This window comes from Guillardia theta, assembly GCF_000315625.1.
Source record: "Guillardia theta CCMP2712 unplaced genomic scaffold GUITHscaffold_30, whole genome shotgun sequence".
Taxonomy (NCBI): domain Eukaryota; class Cryptophyceae; order Pyrenomonadales; family Geminigeraceae; genus Guillardia; species Guillardia theta.
The window spans coordinates 558,810-579,245 of record NW_005434644.1 but is presented as its reverse complement, the minus strand read 5'-3'; the positions used below and the strand labels follow the sequence as shown (position 1 = coordinate 579,245).

The 20,436-nt window shown below is 49.1% G+C and overlaps 7 protein-coding genes across 7 annotated transcripts; 3 read left to right on the top strand and 4 right to left on the bottom strand.

The window, feature by feature from the left end:
• Window positions 1-264: 264 nt before the first annotated feature.
• GUITHDRAFT_107737 (hypothetical protein) lies at window positions 265-2,146 on the top strand (the record flags this gene model as incomplete). The annotated part of the gene is made up of 12 exons (XM_005833457.1): window positions 265-696; window positions 743-825; window positions 891-980; window positions 1,028-1,129; window positions 1,182-1,258; window positions 1,317-1,510; window positions 1,555-1,614; window positions 1,667-1,758; window positions 1,807-1,882; window positions 1,924-1,984; window positions 2,035-2,080; window positions 2,122-2,146. 12 exons carry the CDS (start codon window positions 265-267, stop codon window positions 2,144-2,146), a joined length of 1,338 nt encoding a protein of 445 aa, XP_005833514.1.
• A 238-nt stretch (window positions 2,147-2,384) lies between these two features.
• GUITHDRAFT_107736 (hypothetical protein) lies at window positions 2,385-3,746 on the bottom strand (the record flags this gene model as incomplete). The annotated part of the gene is made up of 11 exons (XM_005833456.1): window positions 2,385-2,444; window positions 2,504-2,590; window positions 2,655-2,684; window positions 2,735-2,818; window positions 2,866-2,960; window positions 3,011-3,066; window positions 3,117-3,178; window positions 3,224-3,331; window positions 3,389-3,493; window positions 3,540-3,616; window positions 3,677-3,746. 11 exons carry the CDS (start codon window positions 3,744-3,746, stop codon window positions 2,385-2,387), a joined length of 834 nt encoding a protein of 277 aa, XP_005833513.1.
• Window positions 3,747-4,416: 670 nt separating this feature from the next.
• GUITHDRAFT_107735 (hypothetical protein) lies at window positions 4,417-6,084 on the bottom strand (the record flags this gene model as incomplete). Its single annotated transcript, XM_005833455.1, has 1 exon — window positions 4,417-6,084. The coding sequence occupies one exon, from the start codon at window positions 6,082-6,084 to the stop codon at window positions 4,417-4,419; it is 1,668 nt and encodes a 555-aa protein (XP_005833512.1).
• A 472-nt stretch (window positions 6,085-6,556) lies between these two features.
• On the top strand, window positions 6,557-8,526 carry GUITHDRAFT_107734 (hypothetical protein; the record flags this gene model as incomplete). The annotated part of the gene is made up of 6 exons (XM_005833454.1): window positions 6,557-6,850; window positions 6,901-7,710; window positions 7,767-8,042; window positions 8,087-8,198; window positions 8,243-8,284; window positions 8,336-8,526. The coding sequence occupies 6 exons, from the start codon at window positions 6,557-6,559 to the stop codon at window positions 8,524-8,526; spliced, it is 1,725 nt and encodes a 574-aa protein (XP_005833511.1).
• Window positions 8,520-9,738, bottom strand: GUITHDRAFT_162977 (hypothetical protein; the record flags this gene model as incomplete). Its single annotated transcript, XM_005833453.1, has 4 exons — window positions 8,520-8,646; window positions 8,693-8,772; window positions 8,830-9,555; window positions 9,661-9,738. The coding sequence occupies 3 exons, from the start codon at window positions 9,736-9,738 to the stop codon at window positions 8,734-8,736; spliced, it is 843 nt and encodes a 280-aa protein (XP_005833510.1). The 3' UTR covers window positions 8,520-8,646; window positions 8,693-8,733.
• A 106-nt stretch (window positions 9,739-9,844) lies between these two features.
• Window positions 9,845-11,846, top strand: GUITHDRAFT_162976 (hypothetical protein; the record flags this gene model as incomplete). Its single annotated transcript, XM_005833452.1, has 12 exons — window positions 9,845-10,301; window positions 10,346-10,471; window positions 10,531-10,575; window positions 10,628-10,724; window positions 10,771-10,823; window positions 10,889-10,927; window positions 10,983-11,049; window positions 11,112-11,169; window positions 11,215-11,287; window positions 11,334-11,475; window positions 11,665-11,745; window positions 11,817-11,846. The coding sequence occupies exons 1-12, from the start codon at window positions 9,853-9,855 to the stop codon at window positions 11,844-11,846; spliced, it is 1,260 nt and encodes a 419-aa protein (XP_005833509.1). The 5' UTR covers window positions 9,845-9,852.
• A 516-nt stretch (window positions 11,847-12,362) lies between these two features.
• On the bottom strand, window positions 12,363-15,575 carry GUITHDRAFT_162975 (hypothetical protein; the record flags this gene model as incomplete). The annotated part of the gene is made up of 23 exons (XM_005833451.1): window positions 15,389-15,575; window positions 15,162-15,307; window positions 15,044-15,110; window positions 14,909-14,993; window positions 14,740-14,855; window positions 14,647-14,693; window positions 14,524-14,584; window positions 14,398-14,462; window positions 14,264-14,352; window positions 14,156-14,214; window positions 14,011-14,098; window positions 13,924-13,960; window positions 13,823-13,877; window positions 13,731-13,768; window positions 13,453-13,539; window positions 13,327-13,401; window positions 13,187-13,263; window positions 13,059-13,142; window positions 12,930-13,008; window positions 12,739-12,843; window positions 12,640-12,693; window positions 12,480-12,595; window positions 12,363-12,429 (listed from the first exon to the last, which is right to left on the bottom strand). The coding sequence occupies exons 1-23, from the start codon at window positions 15,492-15,494 to the stop codon at window positions 12,363-12,365; spliced, it is 1,803 nt and encodes a 600-aa protein (XP_005833508.1). The 5' UTR covers window positions 15,495-15,575.
• Window positions 15,576-20,436: the final 4,861 nt, after the last annotated feature.

The window sequence follows — 20,436 nt, the reverse complement described above, 5'->3', positions numbered from 1 at the left end:
GAGGAGAGGAGAGGAGAGGAGAGGAGAGGGAAAGAGGGAAAGAAAAGGGAGGAGAACAAGGGCAGAGGGGCGAGAAAAGATACGGGAGGTCAGGGAGAGGGCTAAACGAGGGTAGGGGAGCAGAGGCAAGAAGAGAAGAGGAAATAGGATTGAGGCTTTGTTGGCTTCAAAGAGGAGGATACAGCTTGTTAGCAACCAGATTCATCGTTGAGCTCCTGCTGCGATCCATCCAGGCTCTTCTGAAGGGGAAGAACAGCACGGGAAATGAACGACCATTCGAAATACCTGCAGTGGAAAAAAAGCATTCCACTGGTGTATGACTTCTTCACGCACCATAACCTCCAAGTGCCGTCTCCATGCGTTCATTGGTCTAGCGTGTTGTCCAAGGAGGAAAAGCATCTGAGCCAGATCATGTGCTTCAGCGAGCGAGGCAACACGAAAAACCACATCATCATCAGCAAAGTGAAGGTGCCTAGTGAATATCAGTCCGATCTCTCTCGCATATCGCAGTTCAATGAATCGAAACCGTCTCCCCACATGGAAACTTTGGGCAAGATCAAGGCACCTCGGAACACTGAGGTGAATCGGCTGAGGACTTTTCCAACGTGCAAGCATCTGCTCCTGTCAAAGTCAGACCTCTCAGATCTTCATATCTGGGACATATCCGACCCTTCCTCCCCAAAGGACAAGGATCCGGTCTGCCCTCCGATGACATCTTGGTAGCTCCTAACTCTCGTTCCAGGTCGTGTTGAAAGGGCACGAGGATGGCGTTTGTGAGAGCAGCTTCGCTGTGGATACATGCGACTCGGCTATGATGGTGGCCAGGTTTGTTCTTCCCTGTCCCCGACACCTGCGCATTCTCTCCTCACCTCTTGCTGTGTCTCTTGCAGCGGCGACCAGCAGGGGAACGTTCTCATCTGGGACGTTCAATCCTTGGAGAGTGGAACAGATGGGAAGAAAGCACTGAGCCCTATACAGAGGTCGAGCGATTGACCCGGTTGTCTCTGGCCTGTAACGGTGTTCTCAGCCTCAAGGGCGATAATGGGCATACAGACACTGTAGAGGCAGTGAAATTCCAGCCCAAGAGCTCGCAGGAACTTTGCTCGGCCGGGGATGACAAGTCGATCAGGTGGGTCGTGACTGCCCTGACTCTCGAGGCTGATCCTGAGGGACGTTCTCAGGCTATGGGATCTCCGCGCCCCTGAGGCTCCAGTTGCATCTGCTTTCAATGAGAACGACAATGATTTCCATTGCGTCGGTGAGTTGCTCCGGAAGGAGGGAGATGGTCTCACTGACCCATGCCTTGTCGGAACTAGACTGGAGCGCCTTTGATTTGAACAGCCTGCTCGCTGGAGATTCTCAAGGAGTCGTCTACTTGTATGACAAGAGGAAGGCATGCTATCGCCTTTTTGAGCCTAGTGAGCTGATCTACTATGTACAGTTCTCCGCTGAGAGCAAGGACTGCTACATCAGATCATTCTCCGGTCACACGGCAGCTGTCACTTGCCTGGTGAGGCTGAAACGTCCTGCTCCGTGTGCTGACGGGTGGTCAAGGAATTTAATCCTCTCACTCCTAACTACTTTGCGAGTGGTGGCGAGGACGGCTGTGTGGTGGTGAGTTTGCCAGTCTAGAGCTCGTGGGACTCCGCCCTAACGCGACTTGAAGCTCTGGGATACGAACAAGGAACAGGCTATGGCTGTCAACGGTTCAACTGTTGACACGAATGTTGAGTTGATCTTCAACCATGTAGGGCACAGGTGCTGCAGTTGCCTGTCGCCACCGGATACCTTACACTGCATGAGCAGGGGATCCATCCAGGATCTCAACTGGAATCCTGAGAGCCCCTGGTGCCTGGCTACCGTGTCTGAAGATTCGTCTGAGGTAGCGCAGAGTGATGATGATCCACTGCTTATGCATCGCAGGGCTTGGGTGGGGGGACGATTCAAATTTGGAGATCATCCAGCCTCTCCAGGATGACAAAAGGTGCTTTGAGAAGCAGGGTTGAGGGTTCCAGGGCTCTGACATGATGAAAGATGAACTGTCGAAGGAGATCGAACTTGTTTGCCGAGACAGCAAAAGGTAAAGGCTAAAAGCATCTGTGGTTTTTCACTCCTTTGTAGAGTTAAGACAGGCCCTGGGCCTTGAAGAATCTATCAAGAGAAGAACTTGGCGTTGAGCCAGTAAACAGCAAAGACAAGTATGAATGCTGAGAGATTCAGAGGGCCTGGATGTCTCGGCGAGCTTGATTCCTTGCCTGTTGCAATCTGATACCTAATAAAGCTGGATTTCAGCTTCTCATCCATCGGTATAGCATGCCAGGAAGGAGATGAATGATGATGTTGGACATGTTGAAGGAGATGGAAGTGTATCAACGAGTGATTACTCACAGTGCCCTTGACGCGCAGCGCTCGGAATGCACTCCCCAGCACAAGTTCTCACAATCCTGCCACAAATAGTCTCACCCTTGCATTCATGCTAGCAACTGCCCGCGCGCGATCTCACCTGAGACAGCATGTAGAGGCAGTCCTTGGACAGGAGCTGAGTGCACCAGGAGCGACAATCGAAGAGCGGAGTGTAGGTCTTGACGTACTGCCGTTGGCATCAGACACTCTTGCAACGTAGAAGATCGGAGAGGAAGGAGCGAAGCTCTGACCTCGAGGCATGCGGCCTCTGCCATCTTCACCTGCCGTGAAGCTTTGAGAACTCCCGACCCAGGGCCTGCAGGCGGCTCACCTTGACCGTGTCGTTCCTTCCCATCTCGACTCTCATGGTGTCCTGAGAGCCATTCACAAACGTGACAGTAGTAGGCCGATCGTCCTGCCGTAGGATCAGCTCTGGAAGTACGTGCGCCAAGTGAGCATCACGGTGGGCAACAGATCCGACGCCGTCAGAACAGGTTCTGGCGCACCATACTTGTTGCACAAGCCCACGTGACAACACCTCGGAAAATTTCGCAGACCTTGAGCAGCCATCACCAAGGGCTCAGCTGCCACATTCAAGGAGACTCACAGAGGAACTCGCGGAAGTTGGTCCGACAAGATTCGATGATAGGGAGCTCAAAATGTCTGCACGATCTCAGGTGAGAGGAGTGAGAGGCTCCGAGAATCAGCAGCACTTCTCGGAAATTCGCATGTGCGGCACAATCTTCTTGTAAACGGCATGAGAATCGAAGTCGAGCTGCCTTGCCGGTCAACGATGGGGCAGCAGCAATTGGGTGCGAACCTCTGCGAAGGTATGATCTGCTGACGGCCGATAGACGGGATAAGTGACCGACTTGCAGAAGCGCATGGAAGGAGGAGCGCTACATACAGGAGGACTCTTAGGGATCACCTGATCTCGTTAACAGGCACAAGATCAGCAACGATGGCGTTCACGATCGTTGCTCACTGGAAGATTGATCGGTCGACCATCCGAGAGCTGCTGCACTCGCTTGTGAATGGCATGTGCAACGGCGGCAGCATGAAGCGCCTTGTGTGTCTGTAGATCTATCTCCTGTTGATTCACAGAAATCAGCAAGCCGCGATGTTGAATCTCATACAGTTACGTCAAGACTGGCCAATTCACGACTCGTGTCTGGAAGCCCGAAATGTTCGTTATCATGCTCAGCAACATGTCCTGCATGACGAGTGCATGAGAACTAGATAGAGAAGACGCGATGAGACGAAGCTATCTCACCAGTTGCAAGGATTATGCAGAGAAACAGAAAAAAAGCGAAAGAGAGAGGCAAAGCTGATCCAGACTTCATCCTGGTAGCCTGATCGCCAAGTACTATCTGAGCTCCGAGTCCATCCTGAGGAGACATCAGATGGTGTCAAGTAGATAATTCACTTGGGGACAAGGGCAAAAACAGGATTGATGCGTGTCAGGGCTTGTCACTGCCCGGACCTCTCATGCTACAAGAGACATGGAAGGCACTCTTCTTCTCTGATGCCCTGCTGTCCTTGTGCTGCTGTAAAGGCAGATCGCTCAATGTCCTCTCCTCTTCCCTCTCCTCCTCTCTTCTGCTGGCTCGTCTCCTTCTCTTCCACCTCCTCGCCCTCGCGATCCTCCGCCATGATCTCCTCCACTTGTAACCAGATTTAGACAAGCCCTCATCCCCACTCTCGATACTTTTTGGGGCTCAGTCGTCGGTACGGTGGCAGCGCCCGGGCTGAACTCAGTCACCGGCGTCGGCCGCCAGTCAGTGCTGCGGGGCCGCCGGGTCCCCGGACCGCGTGTCAGCGATCGGACCGCGGCCACGGCGGCCGGGGCGCGGCGGCTCAGTGCGCGGCCAGTGCCAGTGAGTGAGTGACGAGTCGGATCGGACGGCCCGGATTGGACAGCCGCAACCCTGCACATAAGGCTTACGGGACAGCATGGCTTCAACGTGACGGAAGAAATTTATTGCCCGGCCCCTGTTCGTTGAAAGTTACGCGCTAGTCTTCATCCGAATCAAAACGAATATGCTTCCTCTTTCTCCTGCCATTCTTGCACTGGTAGCTATGACTAGCTGTGTGCATCTCTGAACAATTCAAACACATCCCCGCCCGGTTCTTGATCAGCTCTCGCAGCATCATGGTGGCGTACTGTCCTGACTTGAGCGTAAACTTCATCTCGAGCACCTTGAGCGCTTCCATATTGGGAAAGCTTGCGAGAGGTGCTGCTTTTCTGGCCATGTTTCCGAGGACAGGATCTTCATGAATGGGTTGCGTCCGCATGTCCTCTGGACAACTCTTGTCAATGTTTGCAATGCTCCAGGTAAACTCTTCCGGCTTAGAGAACAAATGTCGATAGACGGGCCGCAAAAACAGCTTGTTTCCATGCCACGATCGTTCGATGAAATGAATCTGAGAGACTCCAAGGTCGTATGAGAGGTACATTCGGTACAAGTTCGACATCTCATTGTTGGGATATGCTGCATCTCCAGCAGGAAAGGGAAGAATCAGGTCAAAACGAGTGTACCTTTTGCTTTCAATGTCTTGGGCGCTCAAGACTTTAGTATTGGTTTTGCTGCTCCATGTCCAGCTGAAGTCTTCTAATTCTGTGTCTGAGCTCTCGACGTCGTTGACATCTGTGCTGTCCTCCACATCATCATTGTACACAAGATCGCCCACGACAGGATCGATGCCATACATCCTCAGTCGTTCACTTGCCATCACGTTCCAGATCTTGCCGAAGTAAGCATGAACCATAAGCATCCGCTTTTGGAGGGGGATCGAGAGAACTGTCTTCCGACAGATTTCGTGCAATGGCAGGCCCTTCTTGCCGAAGAACACCAGATGATCCAGCACGTCGCACTCTTGTCTCTTTGACTTGGGCATGATGTTGCGAGCCGTCGTTGCGTCTCTGGCATGTGTCCAAGCTTCCCAGGCAAGGTTCCATGCTCTCAGCTCCTTGACGTGCCTTTCGTCCTCATGTGGAGGCCTCAAGAGTGCGTCTACAGCTGTAATATAGTCTTGCATCAGAAGCAAACGCCCCATCAGCTCAGTTTCTGACGAACCTTTGCCGAACCTCTGCATGCCAAGGTAGTTGACGAAGCCATTCTCTGTGAGAGACTTCATTGCGACCTGAGTATGCTCGTCATCCGCTTTCAAGTCTCGCACGACTATCGTGAACTTGTTTCCATAATGCTGTCCTGGACGTTGAGGAGCATCAGCCTCTCGGATGTTGCTGATGATGAACTTGTCGAACTCATTCACCTCTTCAAGTCGTTCCTTGCTGACTCCGTAGACTGTCATCTCCTGTGTCGTGATAGCAAACGAATCCTTCAAGCCAAAGACAGAAAAATTGCTGAAGGGCACATTGAGAGCTGAAGAAAGCTCCGAGATGACCTCGAATGTGTCAATCATGGTTTTATGCAAGGTGAACTGAAAGTAGCAATCATCTTCGTCCCTGCTTGCCTTCACCACCGTATCATTGGGGTTTTCCAGTTCACCATGCGAAGAGATGATCTTCTCCTTCGAAATCTCTTGGACTATAAAATCCGATGGGACACACTTGATAACCCCCCCTATACCGAGAAGACGTGAGTCAGCAAACTCGCTGATCCCGACATCGTGTGGACCCAGTGACGAGAAGCGGCAAGTTGCGTCGAAGTCTGTCATACCTGAGCAACTCTCAGCATTCTGTCGGCAGCCTCTGTATGCCGCATGTCGCTCCTCTCCTCTTCTCCCTCACAGGCTCCCGGACAAGCGCGCAGGTGCCTGCCTGACTTCGACCGCACGTGCGACCATGCCACTGATTCCACAACTTGAGTGATCCGGCCGTTACATCGGAACGTTCGCAAGTAACGGATAGGACCGATGTGCCAGTGGCAGATGAGCGCCACCGCTATCGCTGTGCCTGTGCCGGTCGGCAGGGACGGGCATGCAGAGCGCTGAGCAGAGCCAAGGGGAAGGGGGAGGGGGGGAGGGTGGAGCTAGAAGAGAGAGCTAGAAGCGAGAGGTAGACGAGAGAGGGGAGACAAGAGGAACAGCGGTCAAGTTGAGAGCTGACGGCAGTCACCGACCCTGTGTAGTAGTAGTACTTAGCCTAGTCTCATTGCGGTTGTGTCCGTGTCCGTGATCGGGCAGGGAGATGGCGATGATTCCCGGCCCGTCTCCTACTGGAGCATCGAAGTTTGAGGTCAAGAGCACCTTGTCTCGGCAGCGGGTCAGCATCTTCGAGTCAGAGCTGAGCAGCCATGGAAGCAGCGCGGGGTTTGAAGCAACTCCAGCGCCAGATCTGTCGATCGCTCAGCCCTCCATTACAGTCATGCAGTGCAGATTGTGCAGTTGCACTTTCACAGAGTCTGGTCCTCGAATGCCCAAGATTCTCCCTAACTGTATGCATACCATCTGCGCGCAATGCGCGCGAGAGCTCACGGACCAGGTTCGCAAATGATGAGGATGAGTCATAACGTTTGACAATGATTTGGACAGAGATGCCCGCTGGATCACAATCAGATCCCCCTCAGATATACGACCAAGGACTTTCCAGATAATTTCATGCTGATTCAGCATATACAAGCCATGAATGTTCTCGAAGGGAAGGACAAACTCTGTGACGTATGCGATGAAGAAGATGCTGATGTCTCAACACACTTTTGTGTTGACTGCAAGCAATACTTGTGTGAGATTCACTTTTCAGCTCATGTGAGGTCCAAGACGAGCAAAACACATCAAGTGCTGACAGTGAACGACTACGCAAGCAGATTCCATCCGAGCGATCATGGCTGTTTGGAAAGAAATCACGTTTCTCCTTTATTCTGCCAGGTCTCAGGACATGAGAGTCAAAGATCGGATTTCTTCTGTGAGCTCTGTGAACAAGTTATTTGCACCACGTGTGCGCTTATGGACCATCGGGACCATGTGTTCGGAGACATCGAGGATGTGTACCAAAGGCAGAAGAGCGAGCTACATGAGAAGATCAATTTCAGCAAGGAGACCAGAACAAATATTGCAAACTCTTTGTCAAATGTAAATAGCGTCTTGCAGTCCTTGGAAGCCAACTTTGAGAGTGCTTCGTGTGATGCTGACGAGCTCATGGAGTCTATCGTGCAAAAGTTGTTCGAGAGGAAATTCTTCCTAATGAGCCAACTCAAGGAAATTTATGACGAGAAAAGAAGTGTTCTCCTCTCTCAGAGGCGCTTACTAAGCGATGCTCTCGTAAGGATTGACACGAGTCATTCGTTCTGCAGGGAACTTCTTGAGACAACAGACCATCAACGAGCTCTTGATATGAAGAGAATGGTACGTCAACACCCACAGAAGGTCCTGCAAGTCAACTTGCTGATGTAGTACCTTAGGTGAGACTGTCGTTGGAAGAAATTCCCAAGCTTGTCGCACACAGAGATCTCAGCCCCAGCATGGATGATGTCGTAGTCTTCAAACGATTGAATGAGAGCAAAATCATCGAAGACCTCGAGACTTTAGGTCGAGTCAGTAAGGAAAGGCCGCAAGAGAAAGCTTGTATCCCGCGATGGGATCAGAGCAGGCGAGGGCAAGACGTCATGCTGTCCAACGGGGACTCGACTGTTTATCGAACCGATCATCGAGGCTGGGGAGGAGTTCAAGGAAAGCAGGTGGACAAGCTCAATGTCTGACAGGAGAGACTGATGATCAGCAGGTGATCTCGAGCGGACAATATCGCATGAGAATCAGCATCGATAGTGTGGGCAACAACACGTTTGTTGGAATCTGCTATAACGATGCAAACCTCAACGAAGGCCCTTCCAAGAGTAAACCTCGCTAGAGAGCAAGATTGTTATGACGTTATTCCCAGGGAACATCCTACTGAGAGAGAATGGAGAAATTTGGCACCATGGTTAGTCCTCTTCTATGTCTGCTGCGCATTGCTTGCTGAATTTGGTGCAAGGTGAGAAGGTTGGAACCTGTGAAGGATTCAAGACAGCAGATGTGCTCGAGCTGGTGATAGACGTTGATGAGCAGAAGTTTCAAATCTTCAGGGATGGAAAGGTTTTGTGTACGGTTGAAGTTCTCACGTGGCCTGTGAGGCCATTCGTCGTGGTGGGAAGCCGGCATTCGTACATCACAATTGTGCCTTGAATGGACGGATAGAATGATATGCTGTAGAACCTTACTTGCACCTGGGGGATGCTGCTTTATCCTACATGACCCTGAACAGTCTTGAAGATTTCGGAATGTGTCTGAAGTGTGCCCAATGATCTTCCGTAGCGTCAAGGGAGTAATGTGCAGAGAAATTACATTTCACCAATAAAAATTCAAATTCCCACAACTCTCGCCCTTGGACTTCTATACACCGATCGGATTGTAACGCATTATCTTCTTCACCTACAGGGAGTTTTGTGTCAGCAGCACTGTGACAAACCGCATCTTGCTATGGCTCACCTTGGAGACCGTGCTCTCCATGGTTTTCTGCTTCTGTGCAATGTCATCGACTTTCCTGGACAAAGATCGCATCGCTGCGAGGATCGCCCTTCTCGACACCTCGTCATCGTGGCTTCTGTGTCTCCGTTGGGCAACACCGCCTTCTGTCAGCATCTCCCTCCTCCCTTGCGCTTGCTTCAGAGACTCCAGTCTCGTGAGGACTGACCGCGCTTGTGAAATCTCGCTCTCCAAATTACTCGGATGTATTCTATTGGACGTGGACGCACGTTTCGCAAGCAGGCGCAGGATGGCAGCTGTCTTAGAGTCAGCGGCACTCACAGGTTGCCCGTTAAGTGTGACAGCCCCATCTCCTGATATGTGCAACTGGAAATGAGGAGCAGACTGTTGTTGGACGGGTGCTTGATAGCTGGGCTGTGGCATGTTCCATTGCTGAACAGCCTGGTTGTAAGCTACTTGCTGCGACATGGGGTTCTGCAAGGGATAGTTTGAGAGCTCCTGCTGAGCTGATGTGGGAGCGGATTCTAACGCTTGGGAGGCAGCGGGGTTTGCAGCGGTGAGCTTCACGTACCCAGCGTAAACCCTCCCGTTCTGTTGCCCATAAGCATGCACGTATCCCTCGGGGTTCATCTGGGAATCCACTGTCAAGGTCATGGGTCCCTGCGCTGTCTGTATCTGCAACGTGGTTCCTGGGCCAACCTCGTACAGCTCATCCCTGTCGCTGTGTGCCTGCAAGAACCTATCAAACAGATCGAACTCGAAATGTTCAGATTCAGCTCGAGCAAGTTCAGTTCAAACCAGCTCAATCATCATGTGTCATAGAAATTTACTCACATCGAGATAGCGCGTCATCAGCAAGCATCCCGCAATCACCGCCGCCACCATCCCCCAGCCATGTCGCCGCCACGCCATGCTGTCTCTTCGTTCTACGTTACAACCAGCGATTGACAGTTACGAAAATCCTATCACTTTCACCCTCCTCCCCGCTATGACCCAGGGAGCTGTGGAGCTTCTGTCTCTTCGGCGATGATGGGGAGGGAGCGGCTAGGGATGATGAGGAGGCTGGTCGGCTGCTCGGCAGCGCTCATGGCAGTCCTCCTCGTGTCATTTTTATGGAGAGAAAAGCCGCATGCTCCGCGAGTAGCGCTCGAGGACAACCTTGCCTCCTTCCTGCAGCAAATGGAAGGAGAAACATTTGAGAGCCCTGACCAGACTTACCGTCAGTCGCTCAAGGGTTTCAGGTCGGAAGAGAAAGATCCTCATCTTGGCATGGCATGGGCAAATCCATCATGGAAGGGATTGAAATCGACACAGAAGAGTCAGGCCTCGGAGCACTCCAGCTTGAATCAGCTCGAGGACAAGATTGTCAATGATGTGGTTAGAAAGCTCGGCAAATCCCTTGAGGCGAAGATTGGTGGCAAGCAACTTCTCTCTCCTGCACACAAGGCTGCTACGAATCAGAACAGCTTGTCAAGGTTGTCCCGTACGATGGTATCCCTGACGTAACCATCTGCTTTAGGACACTGCGATCTCGCATTCAACACGACAAGGCGAGCCTGGCCAAGTACATTCAAGCCGGGGAGGAGAGGGAGCAAAGGCTGAAGAATGATGAGCAGTTGTTGAAGTGGGTCCATGCTCACAAGGGGTATGCGATCTTGTTTCTTGCTCTATGTTGCCCTTGAGGGCGTCGTGACTTGAGTGCAGCAGCAAGCTCAGCATGAATTCGAATGGGTTGGTGTATGCTCACCCGTAATGACTCTCATTCTTTGAGCGAGGGTTTGACATCTCACTGTCTTGCAAGGTCCGATGTGATTCCGAGTCAACCTGCTAGTGGGCCGAGCTCCGTTGACAACTACATGAGGGGAGCCAGACATCTGAGCGAGAAGGGGCCAGCAGGAGTGAGTAGAAGCTGTTCAGATATGGGAGTACTGAATGCTGCCCAAGGTGAAGATTGAGACGCAGAATCCAGAGCCGGAGTCTTACATCGCCGACAACGTGTACGATCCGAACAGGCAATGCGTTCAAAGATCGTTCAGTTCTGCATTAACGGTCGGGCCTGTAGGGAGAAGCTGGAGAGCCTTGGAGTCAACGTGCGAAACAGGTGAGACACGATGGCATGTGGGAGCCGGTTGGGATGCGTGACTGCGTGACTTTAGGCTCTTCCCCAATTGGTCGGTCGATGTACCTGGAAGTGCGCTCCTTCCGGATCGGCGAACCATCAAGGTTTGTGCCGCAGAAGCTTTCGCTGGTTTCGTGTGTACTGATGGGTTTACTCGTTCTGACAGTATGACAATGGTGAACAAGCTCTTGAAAAAAGTGGAATCGTCACAGACAGCGTAGCGGGTGATATCTCTTGGGTGTGAGTTGATCTATTGAACGTTTCATCAGGCATGGGCAAGCATTACAGGAGAGCAATTCCTCTTCCTGCGTATGAGAAGGACCCCAACCCGGAAAGAGCAAGGTTGAAATTTGATGTAAGGCTGAAGCAGCGTCTGATACATGTGTAGCATGGACCTGGAACAAGGTCATCGCTACGTGAACAAGCATGGAGAGAGACTGCAGGAAGTCTTCGGAGTTCCCCTCGCTTCACCGAACGCCTTTCTTTACACGTCTCAGTCCTTGAAAGGACCTCATATGGACTCGAAACAGGTACTGATTCATGTGGGACCGTGAGTCGAGTCACGAGCATCTCCAGAGCGAATTCCCTTATCTGGATGGTTTGGAAGACAACATCCAGTCCAAGAGTGAAGCTGAGAAGCATGAACCGCTGACATCGCTCGTCAACAACGTGATGAGATTCAACTCACTACGTCTGGCCTCTGACTTTTCATCTCATAGTTGCGCAAGGGCTCCTCTAAGCTCGAAGGTCACGGGGTGAACGTGTGGGGTGCACAGCCAAGTTTTGCTGGGACGACTCAGGTAGGATGGAGGAACGGCTGTCAGAGGGGAGAAGAGAGAAGTTGTGAGGGTTGGATGACTCTTGTGCGTAGGAACTTTGGATGTCTCCTGAGACACAGTAGGTCGTCGTCACCAGTAGCAACGAGATCCTTTTGTCCCAACTCTCTTGTTAGATACCTTTTTTTAACCATCTTCGAATTACATGGAATATCTGCTCTCTGAAGGATTAACTGTTGTCACTGTTACTCGTGCAGCGATACAAGTTCGTAATAACTTCTTCCCACCTGCGTCGAAGTTGCTGCCGATCATCCAGAAGACATTGTGAGGATACATGAGAGGAAACACAGCCATTGCCATGATTTTTTTAATAAAACATTTATCCCTCTGTTTACAACCGTTGAATTTGATGATAACATCCTCACCTATGTATGCACACCCGTTCCATAGCTCGCAAATCAAATCTTACAAGAAAGAATTATCGACTATACGCCATGATCGTCCATCGAGGCTGCAATTTGCTCATTGAAGAAGGACCAGACAACGACTGATCGAGGATGAGCACATGTATCTCCTGTTTGTTTCCCTACCCTGTCAGACACAAACACAAGCAAGCAGGTCACATCTCACCATCAAACGTGTCAGATAGGTGTAAACGCGGGGATTGCTTGCTGGTATGCAGCCTGAGTCATCGACATGACAGGAGATCTTTAAGATATCGTCACTTGTCCATCTGAAATTTCTCAGCCCGCGTTTACCTTCCATGGATAGGCGGAGACCATTGAGGTTCAATGCCAGAGGCCATACCCATGTTAATAGCATTGTTCGCACTGTATTCCATAGCTGGAAATGCATAAGCATTCCTCGCGCCCCCCTGCCAAATGTTACATGGATTAGAATCCCAAAGATACTGCGAACCTGTACGTAGTTGCCGCTGATCAGTAATTCATGGAACGATCTTTCCACACATCCCTGACACCTCCGTCATAAGCCATTTTTCCCGGAATCAAAGACCACCTTCAAATCAGCATAACTGACAACCAAAATTGTGTTTTCGTCTGGTGACATCAAGAGAATTTTTTCACTGACACCAACATCCAACTTGTTCAGTCTTTGAACAACCTGACAAGAGATCAGCCAGAATACGCTCGTTGAAATTCGTAGAACAAATTCTCTTTAGGATTGAAAACACAAGTAATTGCACTCACCGCCCCCCAATCCACCACTGGATTGCCACCGTCATCTCTTTGATGAAAAACGTAGTCCATGAAAAGCTTCAAAAGATATCTGCCAAGTCGAAATTTAGGACAAGTTGAGACACAGCTTGCACATCACACCTATCCCCAGTTTCTGACCATGAAGCCGCGGCAGGTGTTCCAGGTTGTGGACGTTCAATGATCATATTCAATTTGACCAGTAATCTGATAAGAGTAAGGATTGAGGAATATCAGTTGCTGGCAAATACCGAAAAAGCCTTCCATTTTGTATTTCTTTCGTCAATTCAGTGTAGCAGGTGTCGATGTGTTGATACGTGAAATCAACCTGCAACGCGCATCACACTTGAATTTGCCATTTGAGCAAGGCAAACTAATGCGATTCAATCACCTGCTCGAGAAGTCTTCCTGAAATCCTAGCACAAGCTGAGAATATTGAGGTAGGAACTTGACCAGGACCGGCAGGCTAGAAACAAAAGATGTCATTCATTTATATGTCAAATGGCCTTCATGTGACCTGAGTGATAAGGTAAACAATGAAGTCTTTCAAATCCGCAGGGTAGTGAGCACTGATATAGTCAACTGAGGTAGATAAGTTGTGCGCCTGGAAAAGTAAAGGATCGAGATGTCAATTTGAAGTTGAGAAGCGAAGTCGGAAAACAAAATCCTTATTACCAGACAAGCTTCGGGGGACCTGCAGAGTGTCTGCAGCAATAATGTTCCCAAATTTCTGAGGTCTTCAGACTGATTCAACCTTGCGTCAAGACATAATCAACCATCACCAAAAAACAACACCTGAAGTTCAGTGATATGTTGTTTTTTGTCACCGATCACTAAAGTATTATCAGTGATTATGAGCTACAAGCAGTAGAAGCTAGTTCACAGACCATCAAGAATTCCGCAGCAGTTGATGTATACTCGATGTTGAGGGGTGACTAAGACCTGCAGCACGAATCAATTCACAAAATCCTAAAACAAATTAAACAACCTTCGATGCATCCAGGCAACGTATTGCTTTCCCACGACTATCGCATCAACAATAAATAGATTATTCACGAGAAGAACAAGGTATTGCCTATGAACAAAACGTAATGCTGACGATAGTTGTGCAATGTAGGACCAGATAAGCTCCTCAGAAATGTCCCCTATCTCACCAGCCCCAACTAAGAAAGCAGAAAGTAAGCATTCACAATGACAAAACGATTTGGTCCACAACACACTTGGTCGCATGTGTCTTTCTTGAAGGGTCATAGCACCAAAAATAAAATCATGAACAAATCTGCAAAAGCGTGAGGTGCACAAAGCAAGAAACGAACAGAAAATAGTACGTAAGTGAATTGTTCTGATGGTCCCACTCATTGGTTATAAAAATGTTCTTGAGTCGTACAAGTGAAGGATGAATCATGTCTTGCCAATTCTAAGAAACAACATCAGACAACGCTTTTGCGGAGCAGGACCCTACCTTCATAACAATCTTGTGATCCACGTATATTTTGACCCCATCAAGCTTGCGAAGGGCACAAGTAGCTGAGCAAAACAACGATCAGTCGTCAACTCAACAGAAATCATTTATGAAACCAAATAGCACCTGCATCTAAGCTTCGGATGGCCTTGTAAACACGAGATGTGCACCCGAGAGCTACACTGATCTGAAGTATCAAAGTAGTTAGTCAAATACAAAAATACTGAATTGAGCGCAGAAAAAATCCACCTCTGGTTCTTCGACATTCCCATCCAAAGGGAAGAGAGTGTGATATTCTACAAAAATTGTGTCAAGAGATATGAACATGCAATCACTTAATACCTTCGCTAAGATTGTTGGGTCCTATTCCTCTCACTACATGTGGAGTGAACGAAGCCCTTGGGTCATTCGGTCCAAGCATCAATGCTGTCTGGGCACTCCGTGTTGCGAGATCACTCCTTTTAGCATTCAAATTAGCACACAATATCCATGCAAGGAACATTTCTATCACCTCAATTGTTCGGGGACAAAGAAATCTGCCATTGTGCGTTGCGTTTGACGTCGAACTCTTCCTCCTGGCCTGCCTAGACCATCGCCTATCATTCAATCAATGATTTTAAAACACAAGAAGATCGATGATAAAGACCAGCAAAGTTCGTTGAACTCGCTCGTTCTATCATCTGTTGCTCCAGAGTCGCGGCGGCTTGTTGTTGCTGTCATGCAATTGATCAGCTCTTGTCTTCGTTGGAAATAGAAGACATCACTTGCAAAAGAAAGCTTAATGCAGCTGGTGAAAACAAGTCTGCGTTTGAAATTTGATTGGGAGTGAATCCTGGTCCAGCATTCGGAAGTGCATTAGCAATGCTGGCAGTGAAGTTTGCCAAAGCATTCGAATTGCTGATTCCCCTCCCTAAAACAAAGCAAAGTCACGTATCAGAAACATATTGTGAAGAAGCGATTTTCGAGGCCTAAGATATGACTCGTGTGATACCTGCTGGGCGATGACTTGCCGACGCCATTTGATACCCATGGGAATTGTTCGCGACTTGATTGAGATTTTTCATCCCAAACCCCGCTGTGTTTGTATGTACACCCATGGAATTGTTAGGCAATCCTGATACCGGCACATTTGACGTGGTTGGAGTAGTAATGCGCACATCTCCACCTCTTGGAAAAGTTTGAACAGGGACAGGTGCATTGTTCTGCATGCTATTCATTAGATTGTTTGTCGTGACGCCACCTCCAATCTCCTGGCGTCCGACAGTCTGCTGTACGACCCTGCTTCCACCGGGTACACTTGCTCCCACCCCAGATCCAGGTGTTGTCGTTGTCCCTGTTGCTGCCCCTGTGCTTGGTCCTCCCGCAACTCCGCCTCGTGCTCCTCTCCAGCCACCTCTTCCCCCTCTATTCCCTCTTTGCATTACAAACTCTGCGGAGGCAACATCAATGCACCTGAAAACAAATATCGTCAACAAAGACTGGTAATGAGCAGTCAAGAATAGCTATCCATTGATGACCTGACCAAGGCACAACAGAGCACAACATCGTCAAGAGATCACGATATCAGAAGGTTCAACTGTTTGGTGGAATATCAACACCAAGCACGAGTGGAGGTAAAACAAGCTTGAAAGAAATAAGTGCATGATATGGTGAAAATTCTTTGTTAGATCAAAACAGTTTGGGCGCATCGGCGAAACAAACGCCTTATGCGAGAAGCCGAAAGGTGTAACGAGCTTTCTGTCTCCTGGGTAGAAGGAGGATGTGATGGGATCAATCATAGTAGGACAGGTAGACTCAGAATGGAGATGAAATTGGTGAAAACGAGGGAATGATCAAGAGAAAGAGTGTACTTTATGAGGTCATAGGTCGCTTGAACAACACACCATGGTCACTAGTCCTATTACGGGTTCCCCATGCAAGCCTAGGAAGAGGGAGCGAGGCACATGTGTGAGTGACTTCATGAAGGAGGAGAGAACAGGTCAGAGACAACATGGTGCAAGGAAGAAATGGTTGAGAATGCTGCGGGATCAATCAGTGAAGCGAGGAGTAGGCATGATGCAGAGCTTTGGCGGCGGCAAGGGAGGTGGGGGCGGAGCATTTAAAAATGAATTTGTACCAAAATTTTAAGTTCATTGCTTTCATATTAAATACTCATATAGTTATTGTAAACTGAGATGATAAATGTGCTACCACTGGAATTAAAGGTACTAATTTGAAGGGATATTTGTACAAAATAATCTACAAATAGTTTTAATCGGCAATAATCTGATCTGTGAGTACATCAAAGAAAAACTTTTATTAGAAAGTTTGGTGGAAAGGGCATGGGTTGTGTTGAAGCATTTCGTTGGGGTGGGATAATACCTCCCCAAGTACCGGTGATATTTCCGACTTTATTTGCTATGAATATTGGTCCCATCAAATCATCCACCCCATGATAATTACTACCCCACCCATTCAATGGATTCAATTTTGCCAAAAACTGTGATCGTACCAGAATGAACTAGCAAACTGTACTTATTAATTATAACTTAGTACAATTCTTTGGAAGATAAAAAGTAGTTATAGAAGTATGATTTTGCAAATGCGGAAACATTTTTAAATATTCATATTACTTTTAGTCAAACATGAGATTTTGGTACTATTTTCTAGTTAATCATAATATGATGGTAAGAGATTCTTAGTTGAGTATTTTTTTGTTGAACCTAAAACGATTTCAATCGAGTTAACCCGCCTAACCTGTTGATTTGATCGAGGGTTCGAATCGAATCCATGCAGGAATTTGAAGCTTCCGAAGGTCCAAGGCATGGAACGGACGGTATCAGACTTCCATTCTTTTTTCTTCTTGAGGGGGTACCCCACTAGGCTACTATCACTTTTATGGAATTGGTTTCAATATTTGTCTCAATTATCTGAATTTTGGCTATAATTTCATATAATTGAGTCCAAATTTTCACGCGGAAAACAGAATTTTGGGACCTGCCTCCAATATAAGGGGTGGTGGATAGGAGTCACAATGGACCACCTCAACATTGTGAAAAAGGACGTCTAGAAGGGGGTGGTCTTGTATTCTTCTAATTTGAGTAAAAGAATCGATCGCTTGTAGGAGGGGCCCAAGAGCGCGCGTTGTTTCCCCTTCGCAATTAATTCACGGCATGCGCGCAGCTTGTTCCTATTGTGGGCCCTCGCTTCGTGAATACCCTGTAGCTATGAGTTGATTTCTGTACATGCAGTCTGAGACAGTCTGGACCATACTAGTAGAGAGCTGGGAGGTGCTTTCAAGGCCATGCAGTTTTGAAATGTGAGCGGGTGGGTTGCGAATAGAAGAGTAGCTTTAGTTTCTTCAAAGCTTAGCTGGGAGCAAGCAATACTTGAAATGACCTGGAAAATTACATACGATCAATGATCATTTAGTTGATCCTTCTTTCCGATTTGTTGTTTTCTCGTATGTGATCATCCAAACATTGGAAACCTAAATCTGCTGCAGGATTTTCATGCAGAACGCAAATTACTTTGATTTGGACAGAATACTCTGTGAGGAAGAGGTGCAATGACCGTCATATCTCTGTGGCGGGAAAGATTAATTCGTACTCCAGGGTATCCCTGTTGAATTTGAGCATGGCTTCAATCAATCTGTATCAGAACTTTTTGAATCTAAAAATCCCGATCAGGTCAGTGCATCGAGAGGTGACAGAAAAGTGCTAAGTATCCATCAAGGTTCGCACTCTCCCCCTTTGGATGACTCGGGATCTTGCTTCCAAGGGGTAACATTGTTAAATCTTATGACAGCAGACTTATTTGCATTGCTAGGTATGTGCAAGCGGACATGCCCAAGGAGTTCAAACAAAGAATGCTTTCCAAAATCAAGGCAGGGGCAACAACTGTGAAATTCAATCGCAACCCATATTATTATGATCTGGGCATTGAACTTGCATTGGTAGAATGACTATGCTCTGTCTTTATAGAAAAGTTACTTTTTGTGGAAGATGGATGGTACTCAGGAAGGGCTACAACTGATTCAACGATTGAATACTGCCTTTGCACAGAGATATCAAGTTATCTTGGATCGATTTAACAACACAGAAGACAAGAATGCTTCCAAATTTGTTTCTACGCTTACACTGTGCGAAAGGAAGCGTAAGGAGTACTCTTTTCACACAAACTCTTCTAATCTTTGCTGCAGTTTATGCTACTGGTCAAATGAGCTGTCTCCACCATACGCAATGGAAGAAGAGAAGAATGGAAACCATTGAGCATTCACATATCATCAGCATGGCAAAGCGATCCAGAACCTACCCGTGATTTGAGGCTCTCTTGTACATTTCAGATAATCGTGAACTTCATCCACGGATTTGAGAAGATTAACTTAAAAAATCCGGTCAAAATTCTTTCACATTCCATTAACAGCAGGGTTGCACTGAGAGATGAAATTATTCTTTAGAACGTATCAGATAGGACTGAAGTGTGCTTTCCGAATAAAATTTCTAGTACTGATTCGAAACGACCAACGACTCCGACCGAAAACTCAGTACCGAATACCGTACCAGGATACGCCGAATACAGGCCGCTTTCAGTCAGTGAGGCAAAGTTCAGTGTCTGCCCCGCCAACGTTCGGTGGCAGTGTAACGGGTCCGGGCCGTGTGAACCGTCGGGGGGCTGCCAGCCCCGTTGCGGCGAACGTACTACGTGCCGCTGTAGGCAGTATCAACTTCCCGGAGTCCGGGGTTGGAGCCTGACCCGGTGACTCAGTCACGGTAGGCCCTGAGCGGCCCGGCCCGGCGGTCGGCCCGGGGCGCCGCCACCAACAGGCTCGGAACTTCTTGCCGCGTGCTTGCTGTGCAGAGCCGGTCGCTGAGGCCGGGCTCGCCGCGTGTCGGGGGCCGGGTGGCCGGGCGTGCCGGCCTGCCCGGCCACGCACGCCCGAGTCAGCCCGGGCCGGCCCGGCTCCGACAGTCACTGCCCGGCCGCTGGCCACTAATACTTGAAGTAAGCCTTGAAGGTTTCTGACTCGAAGCCTGGCCCGTGGTTATTGCCCCTTGACTCTCAGAGAGTGGTCCATTTACTCAAAGACAAGTCAAAGATCAGTACGAGGATAAGTATGATCAGGAGAGGCGAGGAGGCTTGACACTGTCGCACAGGCCAACCGGCGAGAAGAGAGACAGCGAGAACCACTGAAACCTAATCCTGCCGACTGCTGTCCCCCTAACCGTTAACTGATACCCCTGAGGCTGTACGGTCGCACAGGCCACCGTGACGGCGAGAAGAGAAAAGACAGCCGCTGAGCGAGAACCAATCATGAATGCCGAGACGGTTGGTGTGCCAGTCAGGGCGTGACTCGTGAAAGTTGAAGCCAAGTTTTCCGGAGTGAAACCGCCACTTGTAACGGTCCGACTTGGCTGGTTCAAATTTTGCTGGGAGGGCGGAAGAGGGGCCCAGAGACGGTAGGGTACTTCTTGGTAGGAGGACGGGGTAGTGAGGTTGAAAAAGGCGGGAGATTGCAGTACCACAAACCTACCATGTGGGCGGGCGCGGAAAATGTTTCAATGATCCTTTCGCCTGCTGCTCTCTCCTCTATTCTATCTCTCTCCTCTCTCCTCCCTCCTCTCTCCTCCCTCCTCTCTCCTCCCTCCTCCCTCCTCCCTCCTCTCTTCTCTCTTCTCTCTCCTCTCTCCTCTCTCCTCTCTCCTCTCTCCTCTCTCCTCCCTCCTCCCTCCTCCCTCCTCCCTCCTCCCTCCTCCCTCCTCCCTCCTCCCTCTAGACGGACGCAGGATCTGCCTTGGCGATGACTTATTGCTCTGGGTTCTCGGACATTAATTGCGGTTCTTTCCCCGATTTCCAGAACGTTTGATTCGGGTGCTGCGCTTCCTGTGGATTTTGCAGCATTTCCACAACAACTGTTGGTCACGAACGTGGATCGTCGATGGTCGGATGGAACCCCTGTGCCTCCTGCAACCATCCTCTAATTTCTCCAAAAAGTACGTGCCGGTCTTTTGAAATGGTACCTGATGGTCTCTGGACTTCTCGACCTCTGCTCGAAAGAAC